The following is a 14,213-nucleotide window of genomic DNA, read 5'->3' as shown; positions in this document are numbered from 1 at the left end:
AAAAAAGGCTCTGTGATAACATCAACAGGGAAAACATCACCAGGCTGAGCTCGAGTCAGGACCCCAAATTCTCCACACTGATGAGCACATCTCACTTCAAGCTTTTTGATTTAAACTCCACTCTTAAGCTCATAACTGTTGAAATATCAGAATTGATAAGTGGTGGTCTACTTGGGAAGGTAGGGATGTGGAAATGAGTTATCCTGTGCTTTGAAAAGTGATGGAATGCATCCTTGTGGCTACAAAAATATCCTGCCACATACCAGCTTGCTTTGGCCCCCCAACTCATGGGCTGAGTTGTTAGAGCTGGTAAAAATCCCCTGGATGTGGATTTAGCATCTCATGTTTAGGATCTTCTTTGTGCACATGCTAAAGCTCCACCAAATGTGTCTGGGGGCTCCTGCTGGGTGTTTAAATGTGAGCACCCCTCTGCTTGATGATGAGCAACATCATCCCTGAGATACAAAGATGTGCAACAGGAGGGTCCACACCTGAGAAGACCTGGCACATGCTGACCACACTCCCTCCAGATCACCACCACAAGTAAGGACACTTCAACGCTGCAACCCTTGTGCTTGCAGTCCTTTACCAATTAAAGTGAGGGTAAACAAGCAAATGAAGACAGTAGTTTTGCCCAGAAAGAAATGCCAAAATTCAAGTTAGAGGTATTTCCAGGAGATGATCTGTGTTTTCCAAAGCCCTCTTCCAGTCACACCATCAACAGGTCCCTTGAGCTGGGAGTTGCTTTATTCAGGAGCAATTTTCCTAGACAGTGTTGGCTCAAAGAGCAAAGCAAATAGAAAACTCATGCCCTGTGAAGGTGTTCATGAATGGCTTTCTCCAATCCCACTTCACTGGCTCAGACACTTCTCATCAGAGGAAGAATCTGTTTGCAAAGCACCCTCCTGGTTAAATGCAGAAGCAGCCAACATTATAGGGAGTCAGGCAGCATAATAAACGGACTTATATATTTTAAAAACGCTGTGCTGCAACTTCACTGACATCCCAAAGGCCACCTTCATGCCCTGAAAGCAAACAAACCAGAAAGACCCAAAAGTGACACCAGCTAGGTTTTATAACAATTTATATCAGAATAATTAATTTGGATTGTTAGCAAATTCACTGTTGGTAGCAAGCAGGTAATCCAGCAATGTCCTGGCACAGCAGTTTTTTGCAGTCCCCCAGCAAGTCCCAGCTTTTGCATCAGAGATGACAAGAGGGGTTTGTAGACTGTTACCTGAGCTAGTACAGCCCTGCCTTACATTCACTCCCTGCATGTTCCTTGCTGAACTACCTTGGAAAAGGCCTCCCAGGTGGTTATGTCAGCCTGCAGATACGCTCTGAGCCCAGGAGCTGGTCTATTGATGGGCTACTGGAGAGCATCAGCAGCTTCAGGCTGCTGGTGCTCCCTGCCCACCACAGGACAGAGTGTAAACCAGGTTCTTCCAGCCAAGCTCCACAGTTAGACACACTCTTAAGCAGTTTTCTTATGTAAAGAAACACTCGAAAATCAGACTGTTAGTCTGGATTAATGCCGGCCAGCTACAGATGAACTTCAATGAGTCATCCCCCAGAGACATCAGGTCCCCTAAAATAGCATCAGCAACTGAATCTGTAGAAAGGCTGGAATATTTGGACTGAAAGCTCTGATCACAATGCTTTACATAAGCTGGCAAACATGCCACCCTCCCCAGGCTCAAATGAGAATTCGCCTCAAGCCAGGGCACTCCCACAGTTCTGTCTCATGTGCTGGGAAGCACAGACCTAACACTGCCTGATGCAAGACAGCAACAAACTGGCTTGTTTGGGGTGTTTTTCCTTCCACTGGAATTTTAATTCAGTGAAACTACTTGAGGACAAGTCCAGAGATACTGAAATCAACCAAATATAGTCAGAAAATGGTGGTAACAGCTGGTGCTCCAGAAGTTTGCACAGAGAAAAGCAACAAACCCAGCTCAAGACCACAGAGGCTTTATGCAGACTGGCAGCAGGAAACTTGAACACAAGGAATGACAGGGGCCATTTCCCAGAGGTCTGACACAGGCTGGAATACAGGTGTTCTCTCTTCCTGCTGTGTGATGAGGACAGAGACAGAGAAGGGCCACAAAATCCTGGAAGAATAGCGAGGATCCAGCCTGGCATGTGCTATTGTGTTGAATTTGGGTCCTGCCACCTCTGTAGGGAAAACAAAGGATGATTTCCAGGAGCCTGAGGGAAGCAACAGGCTTTTATTGCCCCTTTAATTGGTCCCTCTCCTGGGACCTCCACCCATGAACTCCATAAACTCCGTTCGATCTGAGATCCTGGCAACCAATTCTTCCTGATCTCTGCTATGAGTGTACCTGCTCCTAGGTATTCCTAGATTGATGTTGGACTTCATTTGATGCCTTTAATTCTCTGGGTGATACCTGGGCTATTGGTCCACCCCTGTGCTGTTAGCCTGGCTGTGCAGGTACACCCACCTGGTAAGGCTGTGCCTGTCCTTGGCTCCTGGCTCACTTTCCCATTACGTGGACTTTGCCATTTTACACAGCTGGAAAAGAAAGATGCAGTGCTGTGTAGCTGTTGAGCTCATGGCAACACTATTTGGCTCTCTTTGACCCCCTTCCTGATGGAGCCCAGCTTCTCTAGGTGACCCTTAGTCCCCTCCCTGCCTTCCCCCCATGAACCTCCTATAAATTTTCACTAACCTCATCAAATTCTCACAATCCCATTTTGACCCAAACCTGACTGTGATCTCCTTCTGGTGCCTCATCTCCCCACAACTTTTTTACCTCCACGTCACCCCAAGAACTTCACTGGAACCTCACAGCCTCCTTCAGCATTGGAGAGCATCTCCCTCCATCTCTGCCCAGCCCCACTGAAACCCTTCCATGTCTTCCCAGCTCTTTTTCTTTCCCCATTGCTCCCCAGCTTTGTGCTGGTGCTATTCTAACCTTTGACAACAAGTTTCTTGTGTTTTTTTTTCTACAAAAAGCTTTTTTCCTGTTCATCCTGTTCTCTCTATACTGCTCCCATGAGGGACAATCCCTTACATTCCCCACCAGACCTTTCCATAGTTATGTCCTGCTCACACAGAATGTTTTTTCCTCTTGTGTGATGGGACCATCTCCCTTGTCATGCTTTCTCCTGTGCCATTTGTTTAATTTCCTGCTTGCTCCCATGCCTCTGGCTTGTCTCCCAGCACGCCTGATACCTTGGAGTATTCTAGGACAACAGGTTTTTAATAATTTCATGGAGTGGGTTCCCTTGTAGGTTTGTGCTGGCAATTAGATGGGTATGACCTGGGCTTAAGGCCCTTATTTGAGTTGGGGATTGCTAAGGAAAGCAGAGCTGGAGGGAGGAAGCAAAATTAAATAGAGTTCATCTGAGGTTAAGCTTTCCTTGGAAAAGCCAAGCACTGCATGGAAAGCATCCCTGCACCACTTCACTGTGAGGATCCACCATGGGATAAAGCCCCTTTTATTTGTACAACCCAATCAATACTTCACTGGCCACATATAAAATATCCTTGGAAACTTGTGCAAAGGATGATTTATATATTGCTCATAAAAATACACAGCACCAACAGAAGATGCTTAAACCCAAGGTGGATCCAAAGTATGGGCAAGGGGTGCTGGTTTTAAACTGAGAGAGGTCTAGTTAGGTTAGATACAAGGAAGAATTTATTTACAATGAGGGTGGTGAGGCCCTGGCACAGGTTGCCCAGAGAAGCTGTGGCTGCCCCATCCCTGGAAGCATCCAAAGCCAGATTGGACACACAGGTTGGCAAGGTGGGATAGAGGAAGATGTCCCTGCTCATGGCAGAGGGTGGAATTAAATGGTCTTTAAGATCCCTTTCAGCCCAAAACACTACATGATTCCACGAAAGCAGCACGGGTGAAATACGTGATTTAAACCATCAATCTCTTCAAACCCGGAGGCAGGCTGCTGAGGCTCCCTGACGGCAGAAATCCTGGCTGGGGTGGGGGGGCTGTAAAGCCTGAAGGCTGGGACAGAAATTACCTTCAGTGGGGAGCTGCAAAGGTTTTCATACTTTATTTGAAGAGAACGAGGCGAACGAGGTGGATTTCTGGGGGAGGCTGTGGGGCGAGGGCGCAGCGGGGGGAGGCCGTGAGGGCGGGCCCGAGCTGCCATTTCGCGGCCGCCCGGCCCCCCGCTGTCGGGCGGTGCCGCCTCCCTCAGGCTCGGGCGCGACATGGCGGCGGCGCGGGCGCTGCAGCTGTCGCTCCTGCGGCTGCTGCTGCTGCTCCCGCCGCTGCTGCTGGCGCTGCTGCCGGGCCCGGCGGGGGCCGTGTGGCCGCAGCCCCAGGCCCAGAGATTCCCGCCCGGCGGCAGCCGCTGCCCGGTGCCGGCCCGCCGGTTCCGCTTCGCCGTGGCGGACGGCTCGGCCGTGGGGCCGGGCTGCGCCGTGCTGGACGCCGCCTTCCAGCGGTACTGGCCGCTGCTCTTCGGCCGTCCCACCGGTGAGGGCCGCGGCGGGCGCTGACCCTTCTTCCGTGGCTTTGAGCTTAACAGCCCCCTACCCCCACACTGATTTTGGGGTCAGACCGCGGGGTTTGGTGGCCGTCTGCCTCCCCTCAGTTGTGCGGCGGCAGGTGGGGTGGGAGTTGTGGCTTGAATGGAGTCTGGTGGCAAGGGCGGCGATGGGTTGGGATTTGGAGAGCAATGCCTATGGCACGTGAAGAAGAAATCTAACCCAGTTTGGCACAGCACTAGTTGTCTTTCTGCCAGGATTTAGGCTCTTGCTATCAAGCATTTTCTCTATCTCATTTTTTGCTTCCTGCAGGTAGTGTTAATCTCCCCACTGCTTCATTTCACATCCTTCTCTTGTGGCTGTAGGAATGGCTTGCAGCCATTCCTGCTTCAGGGTTACTGCTAACTCTTGGCTGTTCTCATTGGTAGTAGCTCTTGGTGTCCTGTGTGAGGTCTCACCTTGAGGAAAGACTTGCTGCTTTGTGTGTGTTCTTCCAAGTACGTACTTGTGCCCGGGACGCCTCTGCCAAAGTGGAGCTGTTAAAAGTCCTGAGGCAGCATGGCTTTTCTGCCAGGGAGGGATTAGCTCCCAGATTCGTCCTGAAATTGGAGGGTAAGATGAGGAAAGGCAAAAGCTTTGAGAGTCTGGAATTGCTATGGGACAGGCTCTAAAAGTTTCTTGAACCCAGACTTCTTCATGATAGCACCCATTGCTTGTCTGAGATGAGCTGCAGGAAATCTCTTGGCTGTGGAGTTGACGTGCAGGGATGCTCAGTAGCTGCGTGGGTCTGCTGCAGCCTGAAGTGCTATATCCAGGGAGTATGAAGCACTTCATTCATCAAAAAGAGCTAGTAACTCTGCTCCCGAGTGTTTTAAATGTCAGTGTGAACTCTGTCGCTGCTGATCAAAGCGGAGAATGGTGGCAGGGTTGGAAGCTCCTTGGCTTTGTCTTGAGTACATCATACTTTGAAAAAAACAGGTTTGAAACAGAGAAATCTTTGGCTTATTTTATTTTTTCAACTCTTGTGAGTAGAAGTAGAAATAAATTTTGATTTGGGAGCCAGAAAGACTCCTCTTGGTTCTCTTTTGCTGCTAGGAACTAAAAACAGCTGATCTAATTATTCACGCTCTCCTGTTCCACTCAGAGGGGAAATGTGACCGTCAAATCACTTGGAGCAACACTGCGATCACAAGATCCAGCTCACACTCATCACTTTCCATATGCCCTGCTTTATGATGCTCAAACTACACAAATTATTTTAAGGCCTTTTTTCCCCTCTTTGCCTTCAGTTTTTTTGGTCTTTTTTTTTTTCCACATGGGTGGTTAGTAAGAACAGGCAGTCGGAAACCCTGGATGAAAGGAAATAGTTTGCATTAATAGGGGAAATAAATGGCAGAAACCATTTTCTGGCTGCGCTGCTTTGCAGGTGTGGTTGGTGGTGGTGCCTGTCTGCATCTTGGCTTAGGAGGCTGTGTTTGGGTTGGGAAGCACCTCACTGAGCAGGTTCAGACATGGTGTGTGATGGTGGGACCAATTCTGTCGAGGCTCCTCAGCAGAATGAGTGCTCCCAGGTCAGAGCAGCTGTTCCCGGTGAACTGCCGCCTTCCAGAGCGGAGGGAGCAGGTCTTGCTGTGCTGCTTGCACATCTGTGAGGTTGCCTTGGCTACCAGCTTGTCTGCAGCCGAGAGGAAAGCTCAAAACAGGGCTGGCTTCAAGCTGTTTTCCTTCTCTCCGCAGAGGTTTCGTCATCCCTTCATGGAGAGATTGGGATTTCTGTGAGCTCCTGTGAGCTGTGGAGCAGGGGCTCTCTGCATTTCTCTGAAATGCTGGCAGTGCCACAGTCTCGCTGGAAACTTCTTGGTGCTCTTGGCTGATTCAAAGCCAAGCTCTTTATTTTCAGTGACCACATTGAGCATTGGCTGTTCCTGGGAACGCTGTGGGGGTGTAGGCATGGACCTTGGCTGGCATGAGCAGGGTCCCAACCTGCTACCCCATGCTCCTTCTGGTAACTGACGGCATCCCAACAGAGGCTGAACGGGGGAGTGACTCAAGTGGGAATTTAGACTTCTGCATCCTTGGAAGTGCTCTTCAGTTAGGGAAATATGCCCAGAGCTCCTACTTGAGGTCTAAATGTGACTGGGTTCGTTTCTCTGGCTGCTACACCAGGGACCTACTCTGCAGAAGGTGAAGTCAGTTGGGAGCTTTTCTGAGCTGGGTGAGACCTTTTGATTGCCTCTTACTCAGCCCAGTTTAACAGATTCATTCTTCACCCTTTTTAAAAGGTTTTCTTTGCCCTCTTCCAAGAAGTTTGGGTAGAGCAGAGCTCTTGGGCTTGTACTTTTTTTCAGTGCTGGGAGATCATGGAAACAAGAAGCTCTTCACCCTCATGGAGAGGCTTTCACTAGTCATGGCTGTAGTGTAAGAGCCAGGGCTGATGTCCAGGAAGCCTCAGGGGCTGCTGCTGGTCCATATTCTGATGTTTCTCCTCTCTTGTGTGCTCCTTTAAGCTTCCTTGTGGGCTTCCTCACAGGTTGGGATCAGCTCATGCTCTTCTGTTTGGCTGTGTTGAAATTAAGCCCTGCTAAACACCGTGGTGTCTGTTTTGGGATGCAGGAAGGGGTGCCTGTTTCTGCCTCCATCCCTAGCTGGGCTGGGAGGATGGTGGTGGGCTTGGAAGCAGGGAAAAGAGCTGGGATGGGGTTGATGTGCATGGTCTGTGTCCTTTGCAGAGAATGAACCATCCTGGGAAACACCCTGCGCCGAGCTTCTCGTCTATGTTTCCACTCCAGGCTGTGATGGGTTTCCCAACCTGGACTCCAATGAGAGCTGTAAGTGTCAGGGTTGGGAGCAGGAGGGAGCGTGGCTGTTTCTGTGCCTGTCACTGGGAAGTAGCACTGTGCAGTTACCCTTGGATTTGGAGAGGGCACCAATTCTCTGCTCTTGAGACGCTGGGGCAGGGCAGGAGGGACAGACTTGAGGGTGCTGATAAAGCCGTGGAGAGAGGATTAAAACAGCAAGAGAGGGCCAAAATTCAGTTCTCTGCGGTCCTGGGGTGCAGTTCTGTACCTGAGTCCTGCCCAGTGCTGTGGTGGCAGTGTGGGACAACCCCCTGATGCTGTTTTTCAGATAAGCTGTCTGTCTCCAAAGGCTCCATGCTGCTCTCGGCAGAGACCATCTGGGGAGCTCTCCGAGGTGAGCTGTGCTTCCCGCAGGGCATTCCCGCTCTCCCTGCCTCGGCCTGTGGGGATGTCTCACGGTGCCTCTCTCTTCCCATAGACTTTGTTAATTGAGCTCTGCTCCTTTGGGGGTGTCTGTGATGAGAAAGGGGCTGTGTGTTTTCCTGCAGGCCTGGAAACATTCAGCCAGCTTGTTCGGAGAGACGAGAATGGCACGGTGAGTCCTGGCCTCAACCCCTGGGGGCAGGCAGCTCTCCATAGTGCCCCAGCCTCCATGGGGACAGGCTGAGGGTTGCTGAGGTGCTTGGGATGAGTGGGCTCAGCCTTGCCAAGGCCTAAGTGGAAATTCATGGATCCAGCCAGATCCCTGCCTTCTGAATGTGTAAAGAAATGCTGCAGCTCTTTCTGGACACTTTGCAATCTGGGCAGTGAGGGCACCTCTGTCTTACCAACCCTGGGGACAGTGGTGACCCTTTAGTGTCTCTTGCTAATGGCTATTTGCCCACCATCCTGCTCACATCTTCCTCGTGTCTTCTGTGTGCAGTACTACATCAATGAGACAGAAATTGTGGACTTTCCCCGCTTCCCTCACCGGGGACTGTTGCTGGACACCTCTCGTCACTACCTGCCTCTGAGAGCTATCCTGGAAACTCTGGTAGGGCACCTGTGCTGGGAGATGAGATGGTTTAATTTGGTGTCCCTTCCCCTGTGATAACTGAGCTCCCTTGTTTGGGTGATTTCTCAGCTGCCTTTGTTAAAAAGAAAACTCTTGAGTTATTTTGGATTCCTGCAGTCCAGGTTACTCTTCAAGGCTGAGTTGTTTCTAAGGCAAGGGAAGACACTGGCAAAGGTGGGTGGTGGTTCTGTGCTCATCCCAAGCAGAATTAAACTTCCAGATCTCCACCAGTGGCTCAGTTACAGGGAGAACAGGGATTTTACTAAGCAGAAGTATTCCTGGTGCTGTGCGGCTTTTTGTGTTTAGAGAGAGGTGTCTGAGTCCCTCTTGGATCCTGGGGAGCATTTAGGGACTCCACCTTGTCCTTCTGGAGCTGGAGGACCTTGTCCTGTTGTCTGTGGCAAGCTGGATGACCTTTCAGAGGGGATGGGACATGTTCATCTTTGTCCCTGTTCCTTCCCAGGACGTCATGGCTTACAACAAGTTCAATGTGTTTCACTGGCACATTGTGGATGACCCATCTTTCCCCTATGAGAGTTCCACGTTCCCAGAGCTCAGCAAGCAGGTAATGATCACCATGTAACGCCCATCTCAGGTGAGCAGATCCCTGCCTCTGCTCCTGAGCAAGGCACTGAGCTTTCCTGTGTTCCCAGGGAGCCTTCAATGCCATGACCCACGTGTACACAGCCAGCGACGTGCGCACTGTGATCGACTACGCGCGCCTGCGCGGCATCAGAGTCATCGCTGAGTTCGACACCCCCGGCCACACCCTCTCCTGGGGGCCAGGTGAGGAGCACAGCCTGCCTGCTGCTGCTCTGAGGAGAGTTGGAGTTGCCCTAGGGGCACAAGTGGGTGCTGCAATCTGGACCCTAAAAGCTGGCTTTGACGAGGAGCAAACCATTATTTGGGAGATGTGGGACCCAACGGTCCAACTTCAAGAGCAAAATCCAAAGGGAAATATTTTCATCTTTTCTTGGGTCCAGGCTGGGTGATTTTTTTGTGGGAGCATCTGCTCTGCCAAAACTAACATCATGGCTAATTGCAAGGATCTTGTGTTTAACTGAGGGTATAGCTGGCCAAGTTTCCTTGCTCTGCTCAGCTGTGTCCCAGTCCTGACACACTGCTCTCTGCTCCAGGGACTGTGTCTCCTCTTCTATGTCTAGAAGTGCAAGACCCTCCAGGAAAACATTCCATTGTCTTTTTCTCTCCTTTCCCTGCCTCCAAATGCCAAGGCCCATGTTAGAATTCTCTGTGTGTGTGGTCACAGCTGGAACAGTGGCTGTCCCTCCTTCCCTGTCCCCTGAGAGGCCGTGAGTTGTGCTGAGGGGCATTGTAGAGGATGACATGGTCACACTTTGCCCCTTCCTCACCATCCTGCATTTGTTATCATCAGGTGCTCCAGGCCTCCTGACTCCTTGCTATGTGGGCAAGGCTCCTTCTGGAGCCTATGGGCCCATCAACCCTATTGTTAACAGCACCTACCAGTTTGTGACCAGTTTGTTCCAAGAGGTCAGCACTGTGTTTCCAGACTTCTTTCTCCACCTTGGTGGTGATGAGGTAGATTTCACATGCTGGTGAGTTTGAGATCAGTCTGGATGGGGGCTGGGGGTAAGTATTTGGGATTGGAGTCCCAGCCTATGGCTTCTTGGGCATGAGCTTTGGTGTCCTGCTCTCCCAGGCCAGGGGTAGTGGTGGTGCTTGAGATTTTGGGGATTTCTGTGCTCATGGTGATGCTGAATGTAGGAAGCTGCTGGTGCTGGTCCAGCTACAGGTGTGGAATACCTGGGCAAGCCTTGGACTGATGTGGGAGGGACTTGACCATGCCTTGACCTTACTCCAGAGTTCAGGTTGCGATGGTTTTATTTCTTCTCTTTGGTGCACAGGAAATCCAATCCAGAAATCCGTGCTTTCATGATTAAGATGGGCCTTGGTGAAGATTACAAAAAATTAGAGTCTTTCTACATCCAGAGGTAAGGACAGGTCATCCAGGGCCTGCTGCTGCACTGTGTGATCAGTTCAGATGTCCTCTGACTTGGGGATACCAGTTGTCCTTTCCAGGAGCATCTGCATTGGTTGTGTCTCCCTGACCCCAAAAGGGAACATTTTAGTGGGAGATTGACCACAAAAAAGCCTGGGGCTGAGGAGAAAGAAGCCCCACAAGGGGCTGTGCTCTCTCCCTTTTCCTTCAGAAGCACTCCACATTCTGCTGAGGATGTTGGGAATATCTGTGCAGCTCCTTAGGCTCTATGTAACCACCAAAGAGGGAAATCAGTGAGATCACCCGAAACTTGGTACTTTTCCCACTCCAGGCTTCTGGACATCGTCTCTTCCCTTGGCAAAGGTTATATTGTGTGGCAGGAGGTGTTTGACAACAATGTGAAGGTGAGAGCTGCCTGTGCTGGGGTGAACAGTGCCAGCACCCCGCCTGACACACTGGTGTGCTCTGGGGGACTGTACTGGGGTGAAGAGTGCCAGCACCCCACCTGGTGTGCTCTGACACAGTGCCACCTGACACACTGGTGTGCTCTGGGGGGCTGTGCTGGGGTTGGTGGGTGTTACTCTGTAATGGGACTGGGCTTGATCTCAAGATGGTGCTGCCAGTGAGCTGCCCTCATCATGACTTTGTCACACTACTGCCAGTGCTCTGCTTCCTCTAGGATGCAGGTTTTAACCCTACCCAGGACACTCTGCCCAGGGCTTTATCCCTCCTTCTGTTGTTCCTGCAAACCACATGGGAAATGGCTCAAAAATCAAGCCCAAGTCTGCCTCAGCTTTCTTTTGGGGGTGTGGAGGGGTCAGGGCACTCTGCTCGGGGGAGCAGGTGATGTTCTGTCACTGCACTGATCCCCTGCCCCATGTTCACCTGTGCTCCTCAGCTGAGGCCTGACACCATCATCCACGTGTGGAAGGAGAACAGCATGCAGTACCTGAACGAGATGGCCAATGTCACCAGGTCTGGCTACCGGGCTCTGCTCTCTGCACCCTGGTACCTGAACCGCATCTCCTACGGGCAGGACTGGATAGAAGCCTATAAGGTGGAGCCCTTGAACTTTGAAGGTGTGTTCCTTTGTCCCCTTTCTGCATGGCAGCTGGCTTGGAGCTCAGACCTAGTTCCAGAACTGGCTGTTTTGCTGTCCCCTCCACAGGCAGCCCTGAGCAGAAGGCCCTGGTGATTGGTGGCGAGGCCTGCATGTGGGGTGAATATGTGGATGTCACCAACCTGACCCCCAGGCTCTGGTAAGGGAGGCCACAGGGAGGTCACTTGGGTTGCATGACGCCAGGCTTGCGTCCCTTTTCTTTGCCACCGAGTGTCATGTGCTGAACTAATGTGTTTGGTCTGCACATGGTGCCTGTTCTCCCCTGTGCTGGTAACAGCTTCACTGAGGCTGAAATGGGAGTTTGCAAGGCTGTAACAACCTGCTGCTGCAACCAGGTTGTGTTTAACACCTGTCTGTCCTGTCACCCTGGTCTGCTCCTGATGGGCACGTCCAGCAACAGATCTTGGGATACTCTGAAGCCTTTGTGTGTGGAAGGATGCTGGTTAGAAAAGTGCTTGGGAGTTCAGGGCTTCATGTAAGAATCTTTTGAACTCCCCCCTGTCCTGACTGCCTGTCCCTTGTCTTCAAGGCCAAGAGGTGGGGCTGTAGCTGAAAGACTCTGGAGCAATGAGACTGTCAGCAACGTGGAAGACGCATATGTCCGGCTGGCGGAGTTCCGCTGCACCCTGCTTGGGTAACTGTTCTGGGCTCAACCCTGGGAGGGCAGCAAGGGAGAAGGGCTTGCCCTGCTGAAAAATGACCCTTGTTCCTCTGGAAAGCCCTGGTTTTTCTGCTGCCTGTGTGTGGGCAGAGCTTGCTTTGTGCAGCACTGGAAGAGCGCTCCTGTTGCTGGCGTAGGCTGATGGCTCTGGCGAGGAGAGGGCTTTGTGCTGAGGAAGGAGGGGACTTGTCAGTTCTTGCCACTCCTCCTGCAGCACCAGCTTCCTCAGGAAACCTGTCCTCACCCTGTGCTCCCACACATGAGCAGAATCGGAGTTTATAAGCACAGGATGAAAACCACTCCCTCCTTGTCACACCTGAAACGGGGTACCCACGGCCACCCTGTGCCACTGGAAGCCCTCATACCTGGTGGTGTGTCTGCCTGTACCCTCTCCCTGATGCCATCCTTCTGTTCTCTTCCCAGGCGTGGTGTCCAGGCACAGCCTCTCTACGTTGGATACTGTGAACATGAATTTGGCGAAGTTTGAAGGGAGAGCCCCACTGCCCTCTGCCTCTGTGCATGCAGGAGGAATGTTCCCCCTCAAAAGGGCAGAGGGACCCCTTGCCACCCCACCTTCTGCTCTGGCTTCATTGCAATGAACATTTCTTTTGCCTCGGCAAGCACTCTTTACCTCTTCTTCTATTTTTATTTCTTTAAGTCTATAAATAAATGACCTCAAAGAGGAAAAAGGTGCCTATTCCTGCTCATCTGGGGCTTGGGACACTATGCAAGGGTTAGCAGGAGATGGGTAGGGCTTGCTCCAGAGATGCTGGTGGAGAACCATCATCTTGGCAGGTCTGGAAGTTTGCAGGGTGCCTGCTCAGCTGGATAAACTGTGCTTAGCCTCTGCTGATGTCCCAGGGTTTGCTTCTGCAGTCACATTGTGCTGTGGGGTCCTGTCCTTGTCCCTTCTCTGTCCTCTGATGGGCAGGCCTGCAAGCTACCACCTCTGCTGCCCTAAACCCTGGTTGCTGCCACCTCTTCTGACTTTTCCTCAGCAGATGACACCCTGGAGCCTCCCTGAGGAGCCCTTGCAAATCTGCTGAGTGGCGCATGGATACTAAAAAATCTCTGCTCAGCGCTTCAGGCTGTCACCCCTGCCTGGGATTTGTCCAACTGACCCGTCCTCCTCCTGCTCTGTTATTCTCAGGGTGAGGAGCTCAGCTCCAGGTCTCCTCCATCCAGAGGGGTTGGTTTTGATGATGTTTTCCTTGGAGAAGAAACCAGTGGTGCTGCTGTCCCATAGACAGGTGTGATTGTTGTCCTTCGATGGTTGGGATTGCCGTGCTGGAAATGGCATTCAGCTGAGAGCAGGGAATCTGTCAGGGAGAAACCCTGGCTGGCTGGGACTGTTGTATGGGTGTCTTGTCTTAAGTGAGTGAGATGCACTGTTATGGCTGGAAACCTTTCGTGACTGAACTTTAAATTAAAAATAGTGAATTAACAGTTATTACTGCCTCCTATTTTTAAAAGTCAGATTTTTTTTCCTTTTTTTTTTTTTTTTTTCCCCCTCAGTGTGCTGTAAAGTAGTGGCTAGGTGCTTTTTTTACTGCGGGGAGCTGCTGCCAGCAGGGCTGGGGCAAGTGAGACCCTGGCCCTGGGAAGGGCGCTTTGTTCCCAAAAATGTTGCTCTGTTCCCACAGATGATGCTCTGCAAGAGATGCTCTTCACCACCCTATCCCATTCCCTGCCCTCATTCTGCCTTCCCTTCCACCTTGCTGGGCTCCCTTTCCCCCACAGCCAGGTGGGAGAGCCCCCAGGGCTTGGGATACCCACAGAGGACCCCCTGACATTGCACCTTCCACTGAAGCCTGGTATTGTGATCCAGGTTAAACATCACCTATGATCTCATTTCGCAGGGTGTCTGCACCAGCATCTTCCCAAAACCACCCTCATGGAGGTGGATCGGTGACGTTTCCACCCTCGGACGGGCCGGGATCCCGGAAGCACCCTGCTCTCCCCGCCGCGCCTTTGCCGGGTGGCCCGTTCCTTCCAGAACATCTATTTTGGTCGTGTAAAACTTGCCGGGGAGCAGGGAACAGGGAACAGGCAGCGTGTGAATCACTCGGGGCCAACGGGTTTAAAAATAAACCCAAGCGGCGGCGAGGAGCAGCCGCCAAGCCCC

The 14,213-nt window shown here is 51.6% G+C and overlaps 1 protein-coding gene across 1 annotated transcript; it reads left to right on the top strand.

The window, feature by feature from the left end:
• The first annotated feature begins 4,171 nt into the window (after positions 1-4,171).
• Positions 4,172-13,538, top strand: HEXA (hexosaminidase subunit alpha). Its single transcript, XM_041469231.1, has 14 exons — positions 4,172-4,466; positions 7,207-7,305; positions 7,604-7,669; positions 7,824-7,870; positions 8,198-8,308; positions 8,793-8,894; positions 8,983-9,115; positions 9,723-9,903; positions 10,213-10,299; positions 10,639-10,711; positions 11,206-11,386; positions 11,476-11,566; positions 11,957-12,061; positions 12,512-13,538. The coding sequence occupies exons 1-14, from the start codon at positions 4,199-4,201 to the stop codon at positions 12,573-12,575; spliced, it is 1,608 nt and encodes a 535-aa protein (XP_041325165.1). The 5' UTR covers positions 4,172-4,198; the 3' UTR covers positions 12,576-13,538.
• Positions 13,539-14,213: the final 675 nt, after the last annotated feature.

Source organism: Pyrgilauda ruficollis, unplaced genomic scaffold, assembly GCF_017590135.1.
Source record: "Pyrgilauda ruficollis isolate IOZ18807 unplaced genomic scaffold, ASM1759013v1 scaffold23, whole genome shotgun sequence".
Taxonomy (NCBI): domain Eukaryota; kingdom Metazoa; phylum Chordata; class Aves; order Passeriformes; family Passeridae; genus Pyrgilauda; species Pyrgilauda ruficollis.
This window is presented reverse-complemented; position numbering and strand designations above follow the sequence as displayed.

Coding starts and splice junctions, on each gene's coding strand:
- HEXA (XM_041469231.1), top strand. CDS start 4,199: ATGGCGGCGGCGCGGGCGCTGCAGCTGTCGCTCCTGCGGCTGCTGCTG. Junction 10,300..10,638: donor GAGTCTTTCTACATCCAGAG/GTAAGGACAGGT, acceptor TTCCCACTCCAG/GCTTCTGGACATCGTCTCTT. Junction 11,387..11,475: donor GGAGCCCTTGAACTTTGAAG/GTGTGTTCCTTT, acceptor TCCCCTCCACAG/GCAGCCCTGAGCAGAAGGCC.